The sequence below is a fragment of the Diorhabda sublineata genome, chromosome 1, assembly GCF_026230105.1.
Source record: "Diorhabda sublineata isolate icDioSubl1.1 chromosome 1, icDioSubl1.1, whole genome shotgun sequence".
Lineage (NCBI taxonomy): Eukaryota > Metazoa > Arthropoda > Insecta > Coleoptera > Chrysomelidae > Diorhabda > Diorhabda sublineata.
Window position 1 is genome coordinate 44815224 of NC_079474.1, and position 26245 is coordinate 44841468.

At 31.8% G+C, this 26245-nt stretch overlaps 3 protein-coding genes and 1 long non-coding RNA gene across 4 annotated transcripts in view; 3 read left to right on the forward strand and 1 right to left on the reverse strand.

Moving 5' to 3' along the window:
• LOC130451066 (uncharacterized) overlaps positions 1 to 959 on the forward strand; it is a 3282-nt gene extending 2323 nt beyond the window's left edge. The window contains exon 2 of the long non-coding RNA XR_008910669.1: positions 91 to 959. This is a non-coding gene — a long non-coding RNA (uncharacterized LOC130451066). The remainder of the gene's footprint in view (positions 1 to 90) is intronic.
• Positions 1 to 3267, reverse strand: part of LOC130451047 (NCK-interacting protein with SH3 domain) — a 7954-nt gene extending 4687 nt beyond the window's left edge. The window contains exons 1-7 of the mRNA XM_056789847.1: positions 3133 to 3267; positions 2559 to 3009; positions 2252 to 2506; positions 1941 to 2175; positions 1635 to 1837; positions 331 to 434; positions 46 to 267 (exon numbers count right to left, since the gene is read on the reverse strand). Of these exons, the coding sequence (XP_056645825.1) occupies positions 46 to 267; positions 331 to 434; positions 1635 to 1837; positions 1941 to 2175; positions 2252 to 2506; positions 2559 to 3009; positions 3133 to 3157 (1495 nt within the window). The 5' untranslated portion in view covers positions 3158 to 3267. The remainder of the gene's footprint in view (positions 1 to 45; positions 268 to 330; positions 435 to 1634; positions 1838 to 1940; positions 2176 to 2251; positions 2507 to 2558; positions 3010 to 3132) is intronic.
• Positions 3268 to 3332: 65 nt separating this feature from the next.
• Positions 3333 to 11784, forward strand: LOC130451070 (protein rogdi). The gene is made up of 7 exons (XM_056789869.1): positions 3333 to 3706; positions 3762 to 3833; positions 3897 to 4031; positions 4114 to 4274; positions 9562 to 9682; positions 11044 to 11253; positions 11528 to 11784. The coding sequence occupies exons 1-7, from the start codon at positions 3671 to 3673 to the stop codon at positions 11594 to 11596; spliced, it is 804 nt and encodes a 267-aa protein (XP_056645847.1). The 5' UTR covers positions 3333 to 3670; the 3' UTR covers positions 11597 to 11784.
• Positions 11785 to 13638: 1854 nt separating this feature from the next.
• The window catches only part of LOC130444824 (cilia- and flagella-associated protein 251-like), a 28956-nt gene continuing 16349 nt past the window's right edge, over positions 13639 to 26245 (forward strand). The window contains exons 1-10 of the mRNA XM_056780129.1: positions 13639 to 13893; positions 15576 to 15722; positions 17983 to 18101; positions 18650 to 18810; positions 20059 to 20171; positions 20258 to 20517; positions 21817 to 21977; positions 23214 to 23354; positions 23554 to 23662; positions 25629 to 25768. Coding sequence (XP_056636107.1) covers positions 13639 to 13893; positions 15576 to 15722; positions 17983 to 18101; positions 18650 to 18810; positions 20059 to 20171; positions 20258 to 20517; positions 21817 to 21977; positions 23214 to 23354; positions 23554 to 23662; positions 25629 to 25768 — 1606 coding nt within the window. The remainder of the gene's footprint in view (positions 13894 to 15575; positions 15723 to 17982; positions 18102 to 18649; positions 18811 to 20058; positions 20172 to 20257; positions 20518 to 21816; positions 21978 to 23213; positions 23355 to 23553; positions 23663 to 25628; positions 25769 to 26245) is intronic.

Consider the following 26245-nt stretch of genomic DNA (forward strand, 5'->3'; position numbering starts at 1 on the left):
TAAATTTGCAATAACAAAAAACAGTATATAAATATGATCAATCACCTTCTCTATTAATAAGTAACAATATTTTTTCTGTAAATGTTTTAGCTACATCCCTTTCCTCTAAAGCTGCCAACACGGGATTCTCATTTTCTTCAGAAAATTGGAGGTTAAAGGAGATTATTAGATTCAAAAACAAATCAGGTATCTGCTCTTCTAAATCTGTATCTGGAGGATATTCGATGTTATCAAGAATGAATGAAAGGAATCTTTTTCCCAAAAAATCTAAAAAATATTGAATTGTTTTTAAAAATATTCTTTTTTATTTCATCATGATTTGATGATTACCATTATGAGTCACAGGCATTGGTTCTCCCATTGAAAATACCATTGTTAATAGTAAAGACGAATAATTTAGTTTTGGAATGTTTCTTGGATTTGACATGATATCCCTAGAAAATATTTTTAATAATATAATAACACAAAAAGAATTTGAGAAGGAAAAAAAGACAAATGAGGTGTGAAATAAGGTGACTTGGGAACAGAATAAAAACATATCCCCTTAAAGAGTCACAATTAAATCAGATTAAAAAATATTGTAAATGTGTTAATATATTATAATGAGAAGAAAAACATCAGAAGCTCAAAAATAGCTACAAAGATTAAATATGAAAGAATACACAATAAATCGAAGTTCAAGGATGTGGATACTTGTGACATCATTATTTTGCAAGAAAGGCTGCAAGAAGCTGATTTTTCTCCAAAATAACATCCTAACCTTAATTTCAGAGAAGTTGGAAAGACACACAAAAACAAAAAAGAATAAAGTAACTAAAGAAACGGAAATAAATAGCTCATTAGAAAGTTTGAAGGAAATTTCCTTATGAAAGTGTCATCAATTTTTCAGAAATCTAAAATCAAAATCATCAAGTTTCAGTATATATAATAATAATGTGAAAATATAAACTTTTCAGTAATTTCTGTTGTTTTAATTGTGCCCCAATACTTCCCTAGCATTGTCCTAAACTACCCCAGGGTAAGATGATTGATACACTTTACATATTAAAGAAAAATGTATCACAATCATTTTATTTTTTAATTTGAGAAATTTTCAATAGTACCATTATAAACCAAAAATTTTTTTAATTGATATTATTTCCGGAATAGCAACTGAAATAAAAAGCATGAAGAAGTAAAAATGTACCAAACATCCCCACATTCCCACATCTGTTAAAAGAAAAGGAGTAAAGTAAAACATTTCAACATTTCAAAAGCCCAGCATAGAGAAACGAGGGAATTTGGAATTGAAACCTCTGACAATATACATATAAAAATAGTTTGTAAGACCTAAATAAGGTAACTAAGTTTTTTTATAATTATAACAAGCAAAACTAACATGAAAATAAGTAAAACAATCAGACTCTGGAAAATAAATATGAGAGATATGTACATTTGAAATAGAATAGACCTTATAAATAAAATTAATTCCTATTCTCTTGAAGAAGAATTCAAGCAATCTTCTTGAAGTTAAATAGATAAGCAGCTTTTCCTCAAGGCTTTCCATTCTCCTTATGCATCAGTTACAGCTTCATCATCAGTTTGGACAAGATAATTAAATATTTGATTGTTTATTTTCGATTTTTGTTACTTACCTAGCGAGTTCACTGGGTAATACAGAATTTAACATAATAGTAATAACAGTTTTATCTAAACTACATAAAACTCCAAATGCTTGTAATAATAATTGCCTAATGGACCATCTCGTTTCCATTTGATAATACTGAATTAGAGTAGTAATAACATGATATTGATCAGAAGATATTACATGTCTAGATATGCTTGCATCTGCATTGGACTGCAAAAGATTTTAAAAAATTTAAAGTTTGTCTAAAAAAGTATCAATAGCTTATACTTAATTCTTATAAATGAAGTAGATCATAAATGTTTATAGATATTACCAGAATTGAAATCATCTCAATGATATACTCCTTAATAACATCTTCGTCCTCATGTAACATCCAACTTCTTTGTTGAGCATCTTCCTTGCAGGAAGTTAATTCGTTGAAAATGATTTTCAAGCGACTAGCATCGTGAGTTTGGTCTATTTGAACATCATCCACTAAGGAAGCTTGTGAATGAGATAAAATTGTACTCAGATATGGAAATACGGAAGCAGGAAGTAACTCATGTAATCTAATCAATAAAAAAATTAATATGAAAAAGTTAACTCACAATAGTAACAAAAAATAATTTAATATATTGTACTTGCCCTTGAACTACAGTAACCATGGCAATTCTGGACATCTCATGTGAAAGTTGAGTGTTAATTCTAACACTTTCCACTAGATCATAAACGGATTGATGAGTAATTGGAGGGGAAATATTACTACTTAAAGAGCTAGAAACAGTTGATTCAGACTTTTTAGATTCTTTGAATATATCAGATCTAATTTCATCATGAATATTCTCAATAGATTTCCTAATGCTAGATTTACTAATGGGTTTCATTGGATCTTCATTTAGACTAGAATTAATTGAGTATGAAATAATAGTCATTGAGCAGTTATAAGACTAACCTTCTATTTCTTCGTTCAGAATAACAGCTGGTGGAAGAATTTATAGGTTCTATCTTTCCATCCGAGTTTTTAAATAATAAGGGAGGATTTTCATCACTATCGACTCCAACGGAGTTTTTGGAAACCTCTGGTAGCTGCTCTATTTGTTTCCTCAACTCTTTTAGCCTCTTTATTATATCACTTTTATCACGAATTGAGCATTCTGAAGGTGTTTTCAAGTTTACCAAACAGTTGTCTATGAATTGTAAGAAAAACGAAGGGTTTACAGTTACTGTTTCCACATAATTTGATGGTATATAGCCCATATCACCTCTTTCATTAATGACTTCCCACCAATTTTTGTGTTTAGTGTTAGTTTGTTGAAGCAAAAAGTACTCATTACTTCTGAAACTCAATGTTTTGGCATACGTAGCTTTGAAGTCATATAAACTGTGGAGCATATCCAAATTTCCTGATGAAATGTAAAGTATGTCAAAATTAATACTTTAATTCATTTTAATTAAAATTGTATTATCTATGTATTATTTCCAGACAATAACGTACTTTTAACAAAACATACTTGAACTAAACTCACCAGTTAGAATGATGTCTTGTGACATTGTGTTATTCCTTATGTAATAAAAATTATCGCCCGACTTAAAAAATATTATTCAATTTCAAAAACTTGTCACACCTCTTTTTTGTTTATATACTTGACGTTTATTGTATTTTACTTTTGCACTGCCATCTACCCACAAGGTTCTAAAGCTAGTAGGCAAATGCTGGCGAACACACACATTTACGAAATGTTGCCGAAGCTCCCGAGCCCCCAGCTCCCATAAGCATTTTGTGGGTGTAAAAATGACCGTTTCTTTTTTTTTCTTTTCGTTTCAACGACACTTAACAACTAGAAATTGCAAATCATTGTTATAAAAACAAATTAAGATAAAAATGACATATTTGTAATAAAGTAAATTGTTATTTAATGACAGTGACAGTTTTCTAATTTCGAAATGTCAAAATAGTTGTATTTGTAGAGACAGAAAATGTTCCTAAAAACCGAATTTTAAGCAGTAAATGGATCTAAACGTTGTTTAGCAAATAATACTATTCTATTATTTGAAAAATAAAATATGACGGAGTGCGAAAAAGAGGAAGCTACAAATTTGGTAATAAATCAATTTAAACAACTAGGTCAAATTTTATTGATTAATTATATTTCAGCAAAAAGAATTCGAATGGGTATTAAATCAAGAAGTTCATAAAGGTCTCGACCAGATTCATCAGATACTAGTGGTATGTGATCTATTTACATATTATGTACATATTAGTAGGGTTAATTAATGTTCGACATTATAGGAGTGTGCTAGAAGGTTTCCAGTTGCTTTATATGGACATGATAATTCTGCAAAACAAGATAAATTCGTTTTATCAGTACCAGCTGATCAGTTGAAATGTGTTGTCACATTAACAGGAGATAGTATTACACATGCAGTAGGTATTTACATGAAGAGACACATTCGCTAACTGATATACACATCGACTTTGCAGATGAATGTAACATTTTTTGTTATAGGATATCAATTTTAAAGTTGTGAGACAGACGACAGTCACAAATGTACGTACGACAATTCAAAGTGAGTATCCGTGGAAATTACAGCAGGTACAAGATGCAGCAAATCATTTGCAGCAAGCCATATACCACATTGACGATGTTGGTAAACATTACAAATTCAAGTTAGTAAAAAGAAATTTATCATTTTTTTTCATGAATTTTGGTTGCTTTAACAACAAATTGAATAATAAATTTATATACTATCTATTAATTTTTATTTGGTAATAATGATTTCAAAGTGTTTAATAGCATCCCATTCCATTTTAATAATATGTTTTGGCGATATTTTATTCATTTTATGTTTTATATTTGTTTTAATCAAATTTGCCAGCTTTAGTTTTAATCTGTGATAAGGTTTTCATTGGACAATGATATCTATAATTTGTTGAGATTTAAGTCTTCTTAATAAATTTATCAATAAAATCTGCTTTCAAATATTTCATTAATACAAGAGAAAAATTGATTGATATGAAATCTCATTATATAGGGTGTTCTAAAAAAACACAAGATTTGTATTTTTTGTTTTAAAATGTTTATCAAATTTCAAAGTATACAGGGAATGGTTGTGTACAATGTATATAGTGAACACACTGTTTACACTACTACTACACAAACTCTCATAATTACACAAACATACGCCCGTTATGATAACCAAATTATTATTTCCAGAAATTGAAGGTAAACTAAAACTTATTTACTTGACTTACCTGTTTTATACTAAATTTCCCCACTAATGAGCCTTCTCCTACAACTTCTTGGGTAGGAAATTTCATATTAATTCCTTAACTACTAAATTATAGAGTGGGCTGTGGGTTTAAATAGAAACAAAAGGCATATTACTTACAGTCCACTCTTTAGTTTAGTATTCAAGGAATAAATGTGAAGTTTCCCGCCCAAGAAGTAACCACTAAAATTATTTTTTGCGGAAGGAGGTTCATTGGTGGGAAAATTTAGTATTTAATAGGTGGGTCAAGTTAATGGGTTTTAGTTTACCTTCAGTCTCTGAAAACAATAATTTGGTTATCAAAATGTGAGTGTGATTGTTGGTTTGGGGGTTGTGTGTTCAGCGGTTCCAAAAAATCTAACTTAACAACATATAGGACAATAAATAATTGGCATAAATAGATTTGCAAGCATATTTATCCTTTCTATTACCATATTGGTTATAGAAGGTTTACATAATAGTGAGTCAGTAATGTTATGAGGTGATATTACTCTCCATTTGTACAAGAAAGTTTTCTCTCTTATTTCATGAAAATGCTTAACTGCATATTGTAAGAATCTCTTCAAATTACCTTGAAAACTCGAAATTTAATCAATGTTAACAGTTAATAGTCATTACCTCTGTTTGATTAAAAAAAACTTTAATTTGACTTGATCAATAATTATGTAGTTGTATGTAATTTATCTTATCTAATTTTGAAACAGAAGAGACCTAAAATCAAGAACGTTTTGATGCATTAATAATAAAATATATAAGATGTAAAAACTTGATTACATCCTAGAGAAAAAATTTTTTATGGTCATGGATCACACGTTAGCTTTCAAGATCTAAAGACGAAGCAAATTTTGTTTTAATATTCCAGAGAGTAGGAGATAGAGAGAGAGGCATATTGAAATTGAAATTTCCTGAAATATCTCTTATAGAAAAAGCGTTTACATGAAAGATCCAACTGTACATTAAGTGATGAATATTTGTCTTTCTATTTCTTTGATTATTTATTAAGAAAATATTGATCCCACAAGATTTTAAAAACGTTTCTTTTTTATCAATGGAGTTATTGTTAGATGAATAATTTTCAGTTTGAAGGTTCATAATGAGACATTATATAGGTGAAAAATTATTATATTTTAGAGGTGTGTTTCCACAACAACCTCAATCCAACGGAACTTCTTTCTGATGTAATTGATAGTCTCTTATAAGTTATATTAAATTCATGTTATAATTTACATGAGCTATATCTTCAAGATTTTTTAATTATCTATTTAAGAAGTTTTAATTCCAAATAGTTATTTTTCACTCAAATTAATTGTCTTATTTAACAAGATTGAACATTTTTAATGCATTAGTTATGTTGGGGAATGTATTTGAAACTGGAAAGTATTAACTCTGTGTTGTTATTTTTTGCAGTTTATTATATAATTAATATTAAACTTCTGATATCTAATTCTGCTATTAAATTTTTATCAATTTTATTTCAATGTTATCTGTACATTTATGACAGCAGAAAATGATCGATTGGCTAAAATACTATATTCATAATATTGAAATATTGTTTCCAAATATGTAAAACATTTTAGTTTTAAATATTTATATGAAATGAAATTTGAGATGTAACATATTTGAAACAATGAAAAAGGGGTAATAATTAACAGTAGAGAAAATACAAACTTAAATTCCTCAAAATAATAATTTATTTGAATTAAACTATCAATATTTAGGATTCCCTCCCCTAGCCCTAATAACAGCTTCCAATCTCCTTTTCATGGATCGAATAAGTTCCTTTACTGGATCTTGTTCGATGGTATCCCATTATTCAATGAGCACCGTTTTGATGTCCTATTTTGTACGTGGTGCAGGTACTTTATATCCCATAAATGCTCGATAGAATTAAAGTCCGGACTACACGCTGGCCAATGAAACTGTGTGAAGGAAATTATCCCTTAAAATTTCTTCTATGTATCGGTTCGCCGTTAATTCAGTTTCAATAAAAATCAACTCGATTTTTGCTTCCATTGAAATACCCTCCCAAACTATCCAGGAATCTCCTCCAAAAGTCACGTTTTCTTTTTTGCAATACTGCGAGAATCTTTCTCCAAGTCTTTTGTAGACTCGTACTTTTCTATTGCTACCATGCAGGCACACTGCTTTCGTCTGAGAACAGAACGGAGCCCCATTGTCCGTTAGTCCAATTAACGTATTCTTTGGGAAATAATTAGTGGGCTGGGGTTTATTTGGGGCCAGTAGCTGACCTTTTCGATTTAAGTTTTTCTGCTTTTAGTCTTCTTCTGACTGTCTAGCCACTCCTGGCGTTTCTTTGAGCTCTTGTTAGACTTGAACACCAGGGATAGCACCAGATATACTGACAATGGATCGAATGTGCACCGTTTTCTTTCAGAACCGCGTCTTTGATTGAAGTTACCAGTCACTAGGTAAGGACGGTAAACTTTGGAAACAGTAGACTGATTCATGTTCAGCGCACTGACCACTTCTGATGAGGCTCTGGCCTTATCGCAATAGAGTGACCGCTTGAGCAGCTTTATCACTTGTTGTGTTCATTTTAAGGTAGAATTATTGTTTGTAGTTAACAGTCGGTTGACTTTTGATGGATAACTAATAGTGGAGGGTCAGGTGGATAATGGTGGATCAGTCACCACTATAGTAAACAAGCATAAAAAAGCTAATGCCATTGGCTTTTACTAAGAAAAATAAAATTTCGTGCTCAGTTTATTTGCTACGGCTTTCGATTGTAGGGGTATAACCAGAGTCGATTTTTTGCTCACGAGTGTAGTTCTTTATTATTGAAATGAACTTGAGTGTTGAAGTTTTCTTTACAAATTTTTAATTACTTCTGCTAGAAAAAAAAAATTCAATTTTACAGAATTGTCTCTGAGGGATGAAACAAATGTGAATTAATCAATTATGAATCTAATAAAAACAAATTAATCCTAGTATAGTACTAGTACTGGTAAAGCCGGTATTTTCAAAATAACTCATAAATAATAATTTAAAAACATGATATCAAAAATTTTTTGTATGTTATTATGTTGCAATTGAGTAAATATATCTGGAAGCTACTAAAATAAGGTAGGAAAAAAACAATAGGTAATAAAATTCGTTATGTAAACTGTAAATATAGATTATATTTGTATTTTAATGTCACATTTTATGAATTATAAGAGAAAAGTTTAAAGTCATTGGTAAATTTTCATTAAAAAAATATACAAATCAAATGCTTCTGTTACATAATTGAGGACAGGGTATGATAAAACGAAAATTCAAAAGTTGCAAGGAACACACATTATTGAAATGTGTCGTATTTTTTTGAATCTACTAATTATATTGATATAGAAATTTGCGATCTTATTCCATTTGAATATTTTGTGTTCTGTTTGATCGTTTTTATCATAATAATCATCAAGACTTATGAACTATTGGAATTCGTGTGTTCGTTCGTGTTCACATATATATTAATCGTTCTTCTCCAATTCTTTTAACATGGCTAAATCAACTTAATTGTTCTTCTTATATTTTGTTTTGAATTGATTTTATATTCAAATTTTCTCTTATAATGTTATTTATTTTATCGTATCTCCATTTATCCTACATTTTTCTTAGAAATCTCATTTCTTTACTTTATATTTTACTTTTTTACATATTTCTGTGATTTGTTTTGGTATTTCCTTTGTAAATAGAAACTGTGTCTCAATTGCGAATAATTTACCATGCTGCTTCAGTTTCTTCGTTTGACTCTTGTTCCAGTATCCTATTTGGTCATGCCAAGGTATTTAAAGTTCGTGATTTTTTCTCTATTTTTAAATCTCCTAATTTTATTTCATGTCTTCAGTTACGGCTAAAACTGCTGCTAGTCTTGTTACCACTATCGATTCTATTTCTATTTAATTTGTTATCTTAGTAGTTTGTGTGGATTTTTACCTGTTCCTATCTTTGAGCGATAAGGTTTTTGGCAATCATTAGTTTTAATTTTATCTTAATTGCTAATTATATTTATTTGTTATTTTATATCATAACAAATTTTGAATCAGTAATCATTATTTAGGCAGTTTTCAGCTTATTATCAAAACTCTTCCACGTTTCTTGTTTTCAATTGGTTTTTACTTTTTCAATATTTAATTTAGAGTGATTTTTATTACCTTCCTGATGATTAACTATCAATAATTTTTCTATTAATCAATGTCCTTTAAGCCAAATTCTGTTTATACCTCAGTACTATTCTACTATTTCATATCTGATAGTTTTATCGATTGTTTTCGATCTATTTGATGTAATCATAAGTTTACCAAATTGTTTCCAAGTCTTCTGATGAGGTCCTCATATCCGAGAATTTACTATCAATATTTTTTCTATTAGTCGACGTCCTTTGAGCCAAAATATTTTTTTTACTACAGTACTTTTCAATGATTTCATCTCTGATGGTTTCATCGATTGTTTTCGATGTATTTTATGTTGTCACTAGTTATAGTTAACCAAATTGTTTCCAAGTCTTCTGATGAGTTCTACATTCCTGAGGATTTACTATCAATAATTTTTGTATTAGTCCACGCCTTTTGTACCAAAATATTTTTTTACTACAGTACTATTTAATTATTTCATCTCTGTTGGTTTCATCGATTGTTTTCGATGTATTTGATGTGATCATAAGTTGTAGTAAACAAAATTGTTTCCAGGTCATCTGATGAGGTCCTTCACGTATTAGGAAATATTTTGGGTAGCTTACAGAGGGGCCGAACTAGTTTAATAGTACCTAGGAAGAAAACAATTTATGATTTACTTAAGAGTCGCAATATGGTAAGTATGATAAACAGATTTTGACAAAAAACCAGAAAATATTGAAGTCTCTTCCAGCTGCTTATCAGTTTTCTCAGTTTTGATCAATTTAACTTATTATCCTCATTTCCTCTCCCCCTACCTTTATAGATACACCTTTTTTGATTTGGGGTGTTCAATTTACTATTATTGTTCCCGCAACTTTTTTCAACGTCCAACTTGTATAACCTGATAAATCCTCCCACATTGATTTTTTATTAAACATGTCATTAATCACATCAAACTATTGCTATAAGCTAATACATCTTGTTTTGACATAATAATTTCCCATTTGAAATTATTTAAATTTAAAAACATTGCACAAATGTAACCCCGACAGTGATACAATCTCTTGTGTGTAATTTAACTCACTAACCAAATTTCTGTCTTATATTAATGCAACTGCGAAGAATCAAAAATTAAGCTACTTTAATTCAAGGTATATTGTATTCATCAAGATTTATGGTACACGATCTTAATGGGGACCCACATCATAGATGATTTATTCAGGGTGTCCCTTGGACACTTGAGTTCCATTAAGGTATCAAATTACGTACTTTATTTATATTGATGTGACTCGAACGACCATACTTATAGATAATTTTAAACTTTCATACAATAGGGTTTTCAGTATTTAAGAGCGGTCTGTAAACAGATAAATATCTTAATATTCTGGCGTTCGTTCGAGAAGAGTCGTCGGATTATTGAAACCACGTTTAACTACTTATTTTATTATTTAACAAATAGTTTATTTCAAAGTATTTTTGATGTTTCAATAAAACGAAAATGGTCAACCATCATTGGTTAGTCCGAAGATACATTACACCTCTATCTTAGATAAGATGAGCTAGAGTGTAAGGTCGTCAATTTACCTTGCTAACACTTTGACCTATTGATCTATTGTGTACTCCTTTCTATTTACTAGTCCGGTAGCAACGACTTTGCAAAGTGCGCTACCTGTCTGCGGTCTATGCGGCTTAGATCTTACAGTAGTCTTTGTCTATGGATTGTCTTGCACTCACAAAGGAGGTGTTCGGCGGTTTCCTTTGGTTCCTTACAGAAACGACAAGAGCTGTCTAAATTTCTCTTTTCTGTTCTTTAGAAGGTAGTTCACCAGACAGTGTTCAGTGAACATACCAGGTTCTTTTCAGACTAATTGGTGGAATAGGACAGAAATCTTTTCGATCGTTTCAGACCTGTAGTATTATTCAATGTTTCTATAATTTCTTCTCATTTTTCCATTCTTTTTATGACCTTGATGGCTTTTTAGGAAACCTATGAAAGGTTGAATTCCTATCTTAGTTTTTTATCATGTTTTTTAAAAATTTGACTTTTTATTTCAGAAATCTCTTTCGCCTCCTTTAGCTGAAGACCTAGCAATAAGTTTCTATATACAGAGTCATAAATTGGTATTTGTTATGTACCATTTGATGAATAATCAAGGAGTCATGACACCAGATCCTACACCAGCAGAGTGTTCGGTACCTTGGTTGAATGAGGTATTAGTATTATTTACAGTCGGATTGCAGCTATGTCAGCAACTGAAAGATAAGGTAATTTTGATTGTTGTGTAGTTGTAGGATTAAATGCACAACACACGGTTTAAACTATTACTATACCAACACTCACATTATTGTCATTAAAGTCTGAAAGTAAACTGTATCTGAAGATGATAACTTGGTTATCGAAACGCGCGTCAGACAGTGTATAATTGTGATTGTTGGTGTAATAGTAGCAACAAATAATGTGTTTAGTATGAATATCACTAACATATTTATTAAAAATTGTGTATAATAATGGTTATTAATTATTGGTTTTTCATTTCAGATCTGTGTTTTTTCTCAATACAAAGATTTCACCGTCGGTTCTAGATCTAGTAGTCCTTTTCCAAGTTAAATTGGAAATAAAGTATTCGAATAAAAACCGAGAAGTTTGCATATATAATAAAATAATATTTTCAAAATAATAACGAAATGCATATGTTGAGCTCTCGGATAGTAATTTAAATTACTGATATTGTCAATTTGTTGTTGGTTTGACATATGTATATATTGTAGGTATTAATAAACGTATATACTGTTGAATTTCATTTTTATTATACCCTATTTATCATTGTTTGATATTATTGTCCTTACTAGTATTCATTTTCGAATGGTGTTATGGGTTGAGGACTCAAAATAAAACTAGAAGAGTTTTTTCAAAATGCCAACGTTACGATCTTTTATTTGTCAATGAAAAGATTGAAACGTTGGCATTTTAAAAAGACTATTGGACAATTTTATTTTGAGTCCTCAACTGGAACCATATTCATCAAATATTTTGAGAAGTTTCTATTGGATTCCGAATTTAGGATTTCTACTGAGTGTGGTTGCAGAAAGTACAATATGACTAGTAACAGAATTAAAAAAGGTATATTAGAAAAAGTATCTAAATGATCAAAAACTAGTCGTGGCAAAGGGGTTAGTTTTGAGAAGAATGGAACATTTAGAGATATTATAAAGTTTAACACTTATGTAAGTGATAAGGTACCTTTAAAATGATCAAATTTAAAGAAAAGGATGTTTCGCCCTCTGTAGGTAGTTGTGATTTCCTTTATTATTCATCAATTATATATTTTTGAATTTTTAGACCCAGTCAACTATTTCCAATGTTTTGTGAAAATTAAAACATTTTTTATCAACAATAGAGTGACAAGATTGCCGGGTACCTCTTGTGTTTTGTATGAAAATGGAAAAATGATTTATAATTTCTCACAAAAATGAAATAATAAAGATTTCTTGAAATTCTTTGCTTATACAGAATCAGGTGTTGCACGTTGGTCGAAATCATCACAAACTGGTTTTAGTGTAAGCCACAGAACGTACTCCAAGAAGAAATGCAAAATCAGTTGTCATTCAGTGAAAACAACATGGCGTATTTTCAATGCCAGTGCCCTCTATGTCTACAATTACGGCAACTGATAAAGAAATAGTGAATAATCAGGAAAAATTCACCCAGGAAATTGTAAACTTTTCAAGAAACCATAAATCGAAAAAATTTTTAATTAAGAAGAGAAGCGTTTAAAAAAAATGAAAGATTATGTAGATTGGCAGCCCTGTCAATTGAAAGTGAAGGAAAGAACACAAAACACTAGAAATAAACATAATTTCAATTCTATGGTCACGGGACAGTAAGTAGAGACAGATAAAGTGATTTTACGAAGAAAGTGTGACCCAAGCACAAATCACACACTCCAGACCATAAAAATGTGGGAAAAGTTCTTTTAGTGAACCACGATGACATTCTTTCACCTCCGCTGCATATAAAGTTAGACCTGATGAAAAATTTAGTAGAAGCTTTGCCCAAGGGAACATTTGTAGGTCCACAAGAACTTTAAAGAAATAATAAACGATCAGGAAAAATTTACCAGGAAATGTTTTTCAAACTTTTTAAGAAACCATAAATCGAAAAAATACTTAATTAAGAAGAGAAGCGATTTCAGGAAAATGGAGTCTAGGAATGTTTGTAGATTATTGTTGGGGAATATATAGATAGGCAACCCTGTAAATTAAAAGTGAAAGAGAGAACACAAAACACTAGAAATAAACAGAAACTGGTTTGACCATAGAATTGACATTTTATGGCTTTGTCTTTAGAATAAAATGTTTTCATTACAGGTGCTAGAGACATCTGTAGATTTCTTTTGTTAACTAGATAAATTGTGGACCAAATATTTATGGAGCGTTTAATCTATGTTTTATATAATAAAAGTACAAACCAGATACAGAAAACATTATTGAGTCTTAACATCCAAATACCACTAATCTTGATACCTCGAAAATTTATTTACATATCGTGGCATATACTTAACATGAAAATCAAGTTGTTGATCAAAAATAATTTAAATGTCATTTTAATATCAAAATATATGTTCATATATTTCAATTATATTGAGAGAAATGTCTGACGAAAGTATTACAAATAAAGAAGATAACGAAAATTTGCTTTACTTAGCAAAAAGATTTCAATTAGATGAGGTTTCGTACGAGGAAGATCATGTCTATATACGAGAATCCATCGGTTCCGAAACATCCTTACCATCATCCGTCGACAACATTAGCGAATCTACAAGGGAGTTATTAAATAGTGTCGATAGTAAATTGGGACCAAAAGTTTTCAAAGATCCGAGAGTTATGGCCAAAACAAAACCATTCGTAATTATATACATTTAAAATATTTTTTTAAAGAATATTATTTTCAACCATTCTAAAAAAATAGTACACACATTTATACGTATACGGGGTAAATTAGAGGAATGGTAGATTGTTGAGAAATATAAATCTATATCATTGTTAGTTTATGAGATATGGGCTGAGCAGAGTTTAAAAGAATACAAATTGTGTTGTTCACATTTTCAGGGATGTAGCTATAAGTTATATAAAGAACTTTGTATAAATTGCAAGCCAAAGGATCTATTGTGACCCATTTTCAGCTGATCTTATAATCCCATTCCTTCAAGAAAATTTAGGTTATGCGTTAACTCTAGCTGTTAAAGATAGCGTAGATGATTCCTCGAAAGTGTTCAGGTTCTACTTTTGCAAGTCTCTTTCTTCTCTCCACTCCAGTGTATCTCGGAAACCATTGAGGGGTAGTCATTTCTTGAAGTCACTTCTCAGATCAACAAGAAATTCGTTGTCGCTCTTCCACTCAATTCAAAAAGCTTAATAAAATATAAGCCACGATTTCTAAGCGGTCTCGTTATTTACAACGCTTACCAGATGCAACACTTGTTGTGATATTATTCTTATTATACTACTCTACAAGTGACAGGTTGAGAAGAATAAAAATTTTAAAATCAAACCAAACACCACAATATCATCAACATTTCTACCAACCTAAGCCATAGTAATCAAGCACAAAAGGATAAATCCTATACACTCGAGTAGTTCGAGGGCTGTCTGTCGTGTGGAGGTACCTGTGAAAGGAGTCCCAAAAAATGTAAGTTCTGGGCGTCTGTATGCGAGATCGGTGTTCATGAGCCAAGTCTACCTGTCGAGTAGATATTGCAAATACTGCTCTAGGTGATATTATGTTGGACAGCAGGGTTAGTATTGGTAAAACAGAGTCAGTTTGGCGACGTTTCTAAGCTGTCCAAGTTTATGGTCTACTCTGGATCGCCTATAAGTAAAATTGTTCTCTTCTGTATTGAGTCGAGCAGTATACTTGAGAGCTCTAAATATCCAAACAATACTCCAAAGATTAACGAACCTGGTGCTCAAAAAGGATTAAAAGCAGTACTTATAGCTTTTTCGTCATAAAGGGGGCTCCAAGTTTTTGAGAAGCTGCTTCATATAAGTTTCACTTCTTATTTGTGGCATATATAAGCCTTGAGTTGTTTTTACTTTATAAATGCTTGTAATTGTCGTGCTTTTTTCAATAAGCAACTAATGCGAACTTCGTTACTTTTTTAGATAGGCAATTTGTAATAAGTCAATAACGTGATGATACAAGGGACGCATAGCCTTTTCTTGTTTATTCTGGAGAGACAGAGATTGGTTGGGTATATTTGTGTAGGATAAGAAAATTTTTATAAAGTGGTAGGTTCATTAGAATTGGCCCTGGTATAGGAGTTGCTCCTCTGCAGGGGTTTATTCTTGAAACATCCCGTGTAATTATGATTATCAAAGGCGTAGCTTGGTTTAATATCAATGTGGACGAGATTGCATCATCAGGCTCTTCTTTTTCGGCTTTTAACGTAGTTATACTTCGTCATGGTAGCCCAATTTGTGAATTTTTAACATGAAAGTAGTTGCCGAAGGCCAAGTCCTGAGTCTCCGCATTTATAGAGGTAGATCCATATGTATATAAAAAATTCTTTCATCAAAAATTTTTTTAGGATCTAGAATGGTGTTTTGGACTCAATTCTAAAGTTCGAATTGTAAATTTAACTAAAAAAACACAACATATAATAATGTATGCTTGCTCTCATTATCCAATTATATACAATTATTGTGATAAAAAGATGATACATTTAGAAGGTCATGTAAGTATACAAAAAAAAATAGTTTTGTTCACTAATTGCAAATAATACAACAGTAACAACAGAGAAAAAATTTGCTGAAGGGTTTCAGAGACCTTTTAGGGTGATTAAATCGACACGTTCTAAGTACTGCTTTGTTAAGTTTGATATACATATATTTGATAAACATAATCATAAATACTCATCAGACGAAGAAACAATTTCTAGGGCAACAAAAAAAAAGAAAAAACATATTTTTATAAATAACCGAGGTCAATTAATCAAATGGCCGATTAATTTTAATTATCTAATCTCTAAATTATTCTTATGTTAGTATGTCTATCACTACAAGCGGGTCACAATCTCACATCTTGTCCCCTTAAAGAAAGCAATAGAGGCTTAGAGAGGACAGAACATGAATCCTGGCGAACTAAGCGGGTATCTAAGCATTCGAAAGGAATGTAAGGATCAATAGATATAATCACGAAATCCACGTCTTTCAACTTCATCAAAAAATAAAAAAAAACATAATAACAAGTCGAGATTAATGAACGATCACAGAGAATACGTTTCCTTGAGACTCATTGATATTCTACGCTGATGGCTGGAAAATGGACAAGTAGGGACAGGAATATATGGCCCAGTAATCAAGCTAGCTATGTCATTGTGCGCTACAAGCTCTTGAATCTTATAAAATTGAGTCAATGTGACTGCAATCAATCTGGTAGCAAAGAACAACGTTATTATAGTGTATGTACTGGAGAAGAAAGTCGGAACAACTCCTTTTATAGAATCACAATCTTTTATAGGTTTCCCGAAAAGCAAAGAAATTGATCTTATCCATGATATTCGGATACACGTATAATTTAGACACGCGTTATGCATACTACGTCCCTTCCTTTCTCATGGGAGTTGGATTAGTCCTACATAAAAACGACTCGAAACGATTCCCTAGATCAGAGCCTGAAAATTGCAAGTAAACCCTAGTCCATCATTAAACGTTTGCGCATGAAAATGCCAGCCGGTTTTCCACGTTGAAAAACTTGTTTAGAAATGTTCTTAAGGTCTTAACTAACAGCGGTAAAGCAGTAACAGAGGTTTCATCGTATAAAAAACCTTGAAAAGTGTCGGAAAACCCCCCGAAAAATCGATAAAGTTCCCGCGCCTAACTTTTTTCCCAACATTCCTCAGCCCTTAACTAAGAACTGTGCGTGACGGCGGAAGCTTTGGATGGCAGAATAAATTTTTTGGCATAGTATTTCAATGATGCACACTACAAAATAATATATGATCGATGAATCTATAATAAATGAGCCAATACAATAAAAAAATATTATAAAAATAATATATGTTTATCTATAACTATACATATCACATCTATATACATCTATACAACAAATGAAGTAAGCTTCAAATAATAAAAAATCATTCACGCATGAACTAAATATAATAAGCGATCTCTTTCTCTCTCTCTCTCTCTCTCTCTCTCTCTGCTTACGAAAAGCGAGAGAGTGGTTTCAAATTGAACGCGATAAAAAATTCGAGTTTTAACTGTATCGTGATAATTTTTTTTAAATTGGAGTTGAATCAACTTGCAAACTTAACGAACAATCGTGTATTAACAAATTTGTTGACATTTTCCGACTAAATAATCTCTGCCGAGGGTTTATTGTCATCCAAAACTTCTGCTATCACGCACAGTTCTTAGTTAAAGGCTAAAGACACTTTTCAATCGCCTCTGCCGAAGGTTTTTTGTACGATTAAATCTCTGCTACTGCTTTACCGCTGATAGTTAAGACCTTAAGAACATTTCTAAATAATTTTTACGTGGAAACCGTTTCGATTTTTCTCGCAAGTCTTACAACATGGAAAACCGGAATTTTCATGCGCAAACGTTTCGCACCGGCAGAGTAGCCATTTAATGATGTCCCAAGGTTTTACTTGCAACTTTCAGGCTCTGATCTTGGGAACCGTTTCGAGCACAGCGAACAATAGTCATTCTTCTCGACCATGATCGAGTGCACGTTTACATTGGCGAAGTTGAAGGAATAGTTAGTGCTTCACTAAATTAATATATTAGTAATTGGGCTTAGAAATTTCAAGTGTCTTTCCACAAAAATGCGACGTTGATTTGTTTTGCTACTTAACTCGCTTAATTTTGTTACAATTTGTTTTTTAAACTTTTTAATTCAATTATGGAAGACATGTGTTAAAAAAACCCAAATTATAAATTTATGAACATATCATTGGAACCAAATCAAATATAAAAATGTTCTCCTTGTAGTCAAACATTGTGACATCTATAACTTGTGACGTCACTGGAAGATGGGTAGCGACATCAGCATCTAAAAATGGTTTCCTACATATATGGGATATGGATCAAGTGTTGGGATCTGAAAAAAGGTGAAGTAATGTCTTAAAACTATAATTGACGTTTACGTTAAAACTATAAATTCATCAATTTATATTCACAGTTTGTAAAATCCAAATGGAAGTTTAAGTTTGTGATGAAACTTTTGACAAATATCTTCATTTTCATTAAAAAATGTTATCGTTTTCAAGTTTATTCCAGCAATTAGAATAAAATAAAAACATCTTTTTACCGAAATTCGCTATAATATAGTCAAATTTTTAGTTGGCAATTCGTTTTGTAGTTATAAGTTCTCAGTATTATAAATACAATATTGTAATTACAATTGTTCAACCTTAATTCTGAAGAATAGTTAAATTAACTGAAATTCATAAAATGATTGTTTACGAAGATAAAACCCACAATAGGGAGCAATTCACATATTTCATGAGAATGTTTTTAATTCCCAGATATCCCAAGGAACAAAAATAATAAAGTTTTCTTCAATAAAGAATTTACTTACGTAATAATGTTTTTACCTATCCGAGGATAACACAGTATATAAAACGCGTATAATTTTAATAGAAATTTCCAATTTTAGAACCCCAGTGTATACGATGTATTCAATATACGGTCATTATAGCCTTAGCCTTGCTCGAATTAGCCCCACCGGTAAATACCTTATAACAGTAGGAGCTGTTGGATGTGATACGTATTCAGTAGATCTGTGGTTATGGACTTTAGGCAAAGACGTTCCAGAAGGTAAATAGAAGGCGCAATATATAATATTAAATATTAAGTCTGTTTGGGTTTGGGCTTTCACTGAAGAAATATTTCTCTTAAGTTGTAAGTAACGCTAGATCAGATATTAGATTTTCTCCCCTACTATTTGCCGACCTCGGTAAAGTTTCAATATTCTTTTATCGAAACCATTGTTGAATTATTCGCGCAGTGTGGACAGGATAATTATCATGTTGGTAAATCGTTTTCATCATAAGTTTGATGACAACATAGAATGTTGAGGTGAACCTTGCACTAATTCTCCAACAAACGTCAGGCCCATTTATACGCATCCAAGCTCAAACATTTTCTGAAAATTTGCCGGCAAATTTCGTAGTCGCAAGGAAAGGTTGTGGCGACTGTTGGGCTCGGAAGGGGGTACTCCTAAGCGATATGATGCAACCTGGAATGACAATCAGTAAATTTCTTTAATTTCTTAGACCTTTTGATATGTTTGTTTCTAAATCGTCGTGATTTTAGGTCTTTTCTGATTTTGATGAAAGTTTTTTTTGATGTCTTGTACAATCTCCACAAAATAAAAACAAATAGTAAGGTCGGACCGGTAATATAAAGCGGAATCGTTAGGTTCAGTAAGCCGGATCCATCACCTAGGAAGCCTCCTATTTAAAACTCTCTTTAATGAAGAGATAGTTTTCCAAAAGATACCGTGAAAACACTATCCGTGGTACAGAATATCCATCATCTGGGTTTGGTTAAATTCATGCAAAGCTTGTACTAATTGGAATCTGTACGGTTCATACGCAAACGACATCAAATACGTCAGATTGATGTCGAAGGAAAATGAAAGTCCCTAAGAGAACGTCGAATTATCAACACCATATTTGATTCGAAGTTCGCCATGGAGATCACTGATTCTCTTTTAACAAAGTATTCAACACACGACGCTTTTTATTGTATGTATTTTGATAACTACAGAGCTGGACGTTGACAGAAGCGCGCTACTGCATCTAGTGCATCTAGTGGAAAGCAAATAAAACTCTAGAGCTTATTATGTATATGTACGCATATTATTCGATTTGTTCGATGAAATAGGATCCATAAATACGTAGCTATGAGCTTTCTAAATTGGACGATACCATATTATGATAATTTTAGTCACTAATATGTCTTTGTTGTTGGCGAGAAAAAAAACTGTGTAACAAACTGAATACGAAATTGATTCCACAACCTAGCATTTAATTTGCTAATGATTGCTCATTCATATTTCAGATCATTATAGAGTCCCTTATTCTAACGGGACTCCAGTCAAAATCTGTTATAATCCTGATATTGAAGAACATATTATGATCATATTTACAAAACAAATTGTTCTCCTTGTTTGGGTAATAATTATTATAATAAAATTGAATTCCAATCAAATCCATCCGGATGAACAAATTTTAAGCAAGTATTGATTGTATTTTTTTAGAATGCCGAAGAAAATAAATTTGTATCACCGTGTATACCCCAAATAATGCACAAAAATAAAATTGGACATATAACTGGAGGAACGTATGCGAATAAATGTCATGAATGTTATGCTTCTAGTAGCAAAGGGTGCATTTTGGTTTTCGGGAATACTTTGTATGCGAAACCGTTTGCGGAAGGTGAAATCAATAACGACAAACTATTCATAGATTCCATAAAAGTTTCGCCAGTTTCGTTGGAATATTGCACTTCGACTGAAGGGTAAGTACTAAGTAAGTACGTTATTTATGATTCCAAGGGTATCGGAAATTCAATATAAAAGGTATTTTTTATTAACACAAATCGTATTGGTTCATACTAGAATAGCGAGTTCGATTGCCTTCCGGTCTGTTTTCAGTAAAGATCCCGGCAATGATTTGGCAGATGGATCCGTTTCCTGTACTAAATGGATCAAGATAGCTTCCGACGGCCTATTATATTACAAGTCCATAATAATACTGTTTCAATGGCTTCCAATACATCTTCTTGATTTCTGGGATGAAAATTCCTTTTGTAACGTTTTTCCCACTTAAATTTTCAGTTGGATTTATACAAGGATTATTTACCGGCCACGTTAATTTCTCAATATTGTTTTGTCAAAACCATTGCTGAATTATGCGCGCGGAATGGACAGGGCGATTACCATGTTGGTAAATAAAATCATTTCCATCATAAGTTTGATGGCAACATAATGTTGTTTAGAATATTAAGGTGAACCTCAGACTTGAATTTTGCACCAATTCTCCAATAAACGCCAGGCCCATTGATAATCCTCCAAGCCCAATAATTTACTGAACATTTGCCGGACTTATTATTTCCGTCAAATCTTGAATGTTTTTTCATCTGTGAGGTCAATTCGTTCCCGAAATTCGAGATGAAGTCTATCGCAATAGAAGATGAAACGTAGGTGTTTACACCTAACACATTTCCATCAGTGGGGTCACTATGATTCGCCGCCACGAAAGAGCTTCAAACAAAAGTAGTCGCAAGGAAAGGTTATGGCGACTGTTGGGATCGGACGGGGGGACTTGAATATTACTCTTTCTCAAGCTAAACGAACATTTCGTTCTTCAAAAACGACGATGAAGTCCGAGCAAAGGTCACACGCTTCTTCAGCGGATGGGCGGGAGCCTTCTTTAACTGAGAATACAGAAGCTGGAGCACCGTCCTCAAAAATGTATCGAAAAAAATAGAAATTATGATTAAAAATACATATTAGTTTAATATTTCCAATGATGTATAAATTGACACCATAAACAATGTTTTCTTTTAGTAAAAAATATAAATCCGCGATTTAGGTACAAATCACGTGAAATTTGTTAATTTGAAATAAAAAAAAGTTATTTTGACCTTAAAGCAGTGGAAGTTACTAAGCTAATTGACAAATTGAGTTACTTTTAATGCGAATCAATATTTAACTATAATAATCTAATTATGTTTCATATGAATTTATTCACAAAATTTTGATTAATAGTATACTTGTATATCTTCCTCCTCCGATAAAAATAATTGATATTTCAGATTGGTAATAACCGGAGACGCACGTGGAGAAATATATTTTTTTAATAAACGTATAGAAATTTTATATTGGATTCGTGATTTCAATTTGGGACCAATTGCTTCTATAAGTTTTTGTTTGGATGCAAAACTCCAAATACAAGACCTAAACAAGTATTATGTTCGTAAGTTGTTCGTTTTTGTATTTCTATAAACATTCACGTGAACATTTAGACGTATTTGATCATGATGTAAAGAGTACAAGGTGTGCTATAGCGCACCAGCTGGAAAGCAGCCAATGAGAGTTCGCTCCCAAAGAGATGCGCAGAACGAGTCGAAAATGAGCCTTCGGGAAGAACATACCTTGTAGTCTTTACATCATGGTATTTGATCCATTTGTTGATTGTTTATACTACGACACCAATGCGCGGGATTATAACTCAGTCAAATCGTAGCTTTGACAAAAAAATTAGGGTGGAAGGTTTCTCGGTGGATTCTTAGATTCTTCAGTATGCTGAATTCGATTATAGAGTTTGCCAGCAAAAAATGACGGCTTCACATTGAAAATTGCAAAAAAAAAAATAAAAAACTTCTGATTTTTTTTACAAAATCGCCTCCTAGTGAATTTCCCGCACTTTACCAAGCCAAAATTTTATTCGAAATGCACTGGTCACTTTTAATTTTTCAGTTCCTCTCCATGGATACACTGCACACTGGCCATGAGTATTTGATAATCCCATTAAGTATTAATATTCTTTTAAAGCGATGCAACCATAAGAGATCTATTCCTACAGGAATTTAACAATACATTAACTTTTATTTGGAACCTGGACTTTGAAATGGCGGTATGACTTGACCACTAATAATCTTATTACAGCGTTTGACGCCCGTTTCGATAATCAACTTGGTTCCTCAGAGATTGAAACTAACTGTGTTTTTAGTATAGTGCAAGTTTTCGATGATAATATAATAACGTTGTCTGAGGGTTTATTTTTATTGTTAATACCCACCTTCCCCAATGATTTCTTAAAATCTACCAAGTAACAGTGATTTCTAATGATAAAAAGTTAATTTCCATTATCAAAAGCTCATAAATAATGTAAATCAACTATATTATAAACAGTATGTCTCAACTATTTGTAGCTATTGAATTTAAAGATGCAAATGATACAACAAATGAGAATAACTATATCATTTTCAATCTATTCCCAACAAGAAAATTCTGTGTTTATAATATAATTGAGTATTAATCTTAATCCTAATACATTCGATACTATTTTTTGGTTTTCAAACTAGAAAAGTGGAAAATTCTCTGGTTTTGTTCACTTCTTTGTTCCTCGTTTTTCCTTTATTACAATTATCTACATCTTTCATTCATAAATTCTGCATTCAATCCACTATGAATTCATCTTTTATTTTAGTACCAACCAAAGAAGGAGGGGGAGTCTTCAACTGCGATTTTCGAGATATGGTAGAAGAATTGGAAGTTCTTTTTCAACAAGATCTACCAACTAATGCCACAATTAAACGAGAACCATTCATTGTTCGAGATTTTGTTGTCGGTAAGATTTCGATATAAAAACTAATTTTCCAATTGGCACCTTTACCACAATATATTGTTCCTTAGAATACATTTTTCGATTATCCTTATCCAATTCCAGCACACATTTTTAATATTATGAAAAATTGCCAACAAATGTCGTTTGACACAATCTTCAAAAACAGTTAATATCATAGAATAATCCGTTTTCTCATCAACAGCTACTGCGCAATGTAATATTTATGCAATAGACGTTGTTAAGAATACATGTGTTCCACTTTTTCATCTTGCTGATGGTAGTGTAACTGCTATTGACGTTCATGAAGAGTCGTAAGTATCTTTTATATACGCGTGTACTTCTTCATCTTACGTTATAGTTCATAGCTCTGGATATTCATTTCGGAGGAGAATTAAGCTTATATTGCCTTTTTTTTTGTTTGTACCCAAAATAAGCAAGTTCAAGTGACAAAACAAGCAAATGTTATTGTTTATTGAAACTCAGCACCAGTAAATGTAGCAACAAAAAATACAGAGCTTTTAGAAGTGGGTACATCGGCCAACAGAGATCGCTAGCAATAAAATTTCAATATCTAATGTAGTTTCAGCCGACGGGATTGGTTATCGATGACTGATACCTGTTAGTAACCACATTAAATACTGACATACTACTGCCACCGTTCTCTGGTAATCTAGGTAGGTATTACGATTTTCAGAACACGCTAGGACATGAATTTCTATGAGTTTTGAAACCAGACTACTCTGAAAAGCTTGTAAATTTGAATTTATTTGGGTTGCTTGTCGCGGGAGATAATGAAGATAAGAAGTAGTATTTGAAAAAAGTCCCATTCCTTACGGCAAGATGAACAAAAAATTTTTCTACAGCTCTTGCCAAAGTTCGCGTGAAATTATATCGATACGTAATTATCGAATTCCCTCTTCTTGCCATTTGGTATCATATTCACCCTTCAACTACAGACAAATCGAGGAGAAAGATTATTGATGGAAATACTGTTATGAACGAACAATGATGAAAACTCTGAATGAATCCAATTCGAGTCAATTGGAATTTCTGGAAATTCATACACATTATTTAATTATCGTTATCAGAAACCAAAGAGTTGGTTATGAAAACACTCGCTAGAGAATGTGATAACGAGTCCAGATGTAGTGGTACGAGGGTACTACTTAAATTTTGAAATAGACAAATAAAAACGAATCTTCATAATAGGATTTCAAAATATTCTCCATTAAGATTAATTCACTTTTACATGAGTTTGAACCAATTCGACGCATTTTTCCATTCCGATTAAGATAGCTCCAAAATATGTGATTTGAACGCGTCAATCGCTTCTTCAGGTGTAAAAAACGTTGACCTCGCAATTTATTTTTGAACTGCAGGAATAAGAAGAAATAATTGGGTGCAAAACAGCAGATGATCCATCAATTCGATGTTTTGACTCTTCAAATATATCAGTGTTAAGTTGGAATTTCTGGAACCATTGGCGATATTCATATTGAATACACTGTTTACATCACCACAACACCAACAATCATAATTACAGTGTATGACGCGCGTTTCGATAACCAAGTTGTCATCTTCAGAGACTGAAGGTAAACTGGTCCTCCTGTTCCAGTGTATTCAGTATATCATTGTTGCCATATCTCAAAATTTAAGTAGCAGCCCTTGTAATAGTAAATAGTGTATTCATTATCACGATTCGGTTCGGATGTACATCAAAAGTGAAGCAGTCAAAACTACACTGTAATTCTATGTTTTCAATAATATTCCTGAATCTTAAATTAATCGAAATTCAGCTTTCGTATTAGCGTTATTTCTGTCTCTAATGTCTTCGTCTTGTACCGTCCGTTGCTATTTCACAATTTTCACTATAACATTTATTTTCAGAAACTGATCCTTTTTAAGAAAGATAGCTCTTAGGTCACTAGTATTTCATTCAAATATGCGACTCATCTAACTTATAGTTTCCATTTGTTTAATAGATGTAAGACTCTGAGTTCCATAATCTCTGTATGTATCCCTTTGTTGCGCTTCACAGTTACCATAAGTAGAAAGAACCTATACAGCAGAATTGTACGTAATTGTCTTCAGAGAAGTGGTGTGCCGAATTTTTATTCTCGCTGATGTTCAAACTGAAGAGATTTGAACACAGCTGGTCTTAGTTAGAAGTTAGACTATTACGATCTAAACTTTTCCTAGAGATTTGAGAAATGATGATGAAATATGTCAATAAATAATCTAACAGAAAATATTTAGGTGATCAGTAAAAGGTTTCAGGAATTATCTGGTTATTGCTTACGATAGTAATAGAGTCATTCTAATGGATTATGAGACAAATCAGGTTATCAGTCAGATAATACTCCCAAATATAGAAGAAGAACCGAATTGTATATCTTGCATAAAGTACAGCAAAGAATGTGAGTATATAAATACCTAGACGTAAATATGTAGTCAAAAAATTGTCTTCTCAGGTATCTAATTCACTGTGTTATTATGAACTGGTCGTTCTAATTAAAATAATCGCAATTTCTGATACTTGAATAGGCAAGACCTGATTGACCAAGGTCAAGCGTTCTTCAAAACTGCAACACATTGAACGTTTGTTGAAATGAATCGCGTAATGTATTTCAATACACGTGCAGAGAAATCGATATTAAATTGGCAGTATTATTGATAACACAATAATGATTAGTACTTTGTAAAAAAAGTATTTTTATTTCAATTATTAAGTATATAAAGTAGTTCAGAACCGAGTACTTGTATAATTTCATACCAGATCTTTGAAACCTTAATTAGCCATCATATTTCATTCACTTCTAATAAAGGTGAAGAGGCGATGAAGATTTAAAAAACTCTTGATTCTGTCCTTTGAATTTGCGTATAGTTAAAGCGGT

Coding starts and splice junctions, on each gene's coding strand:
- LOC130451070 (XM_056789869.1), top strand. CDS start 3,671: ATGACGGAGTGCGAAAAAGAGGAAGCTACAAATTTG. Junction 3,707..3,761: donor AAGAGGAAGCTACAAATTTG/GTAATAAATCAA, acceptor ATTATATTTCAG/CAAAAAGAATTCGAATGGGT. Junction 11,254..11,527: donor GTCAGCAACTGAAAGATAAG/GTAATTTTGATT, acceptor TTTTCATTTCAG/ATCTGTGTTTTTTCTCAATA.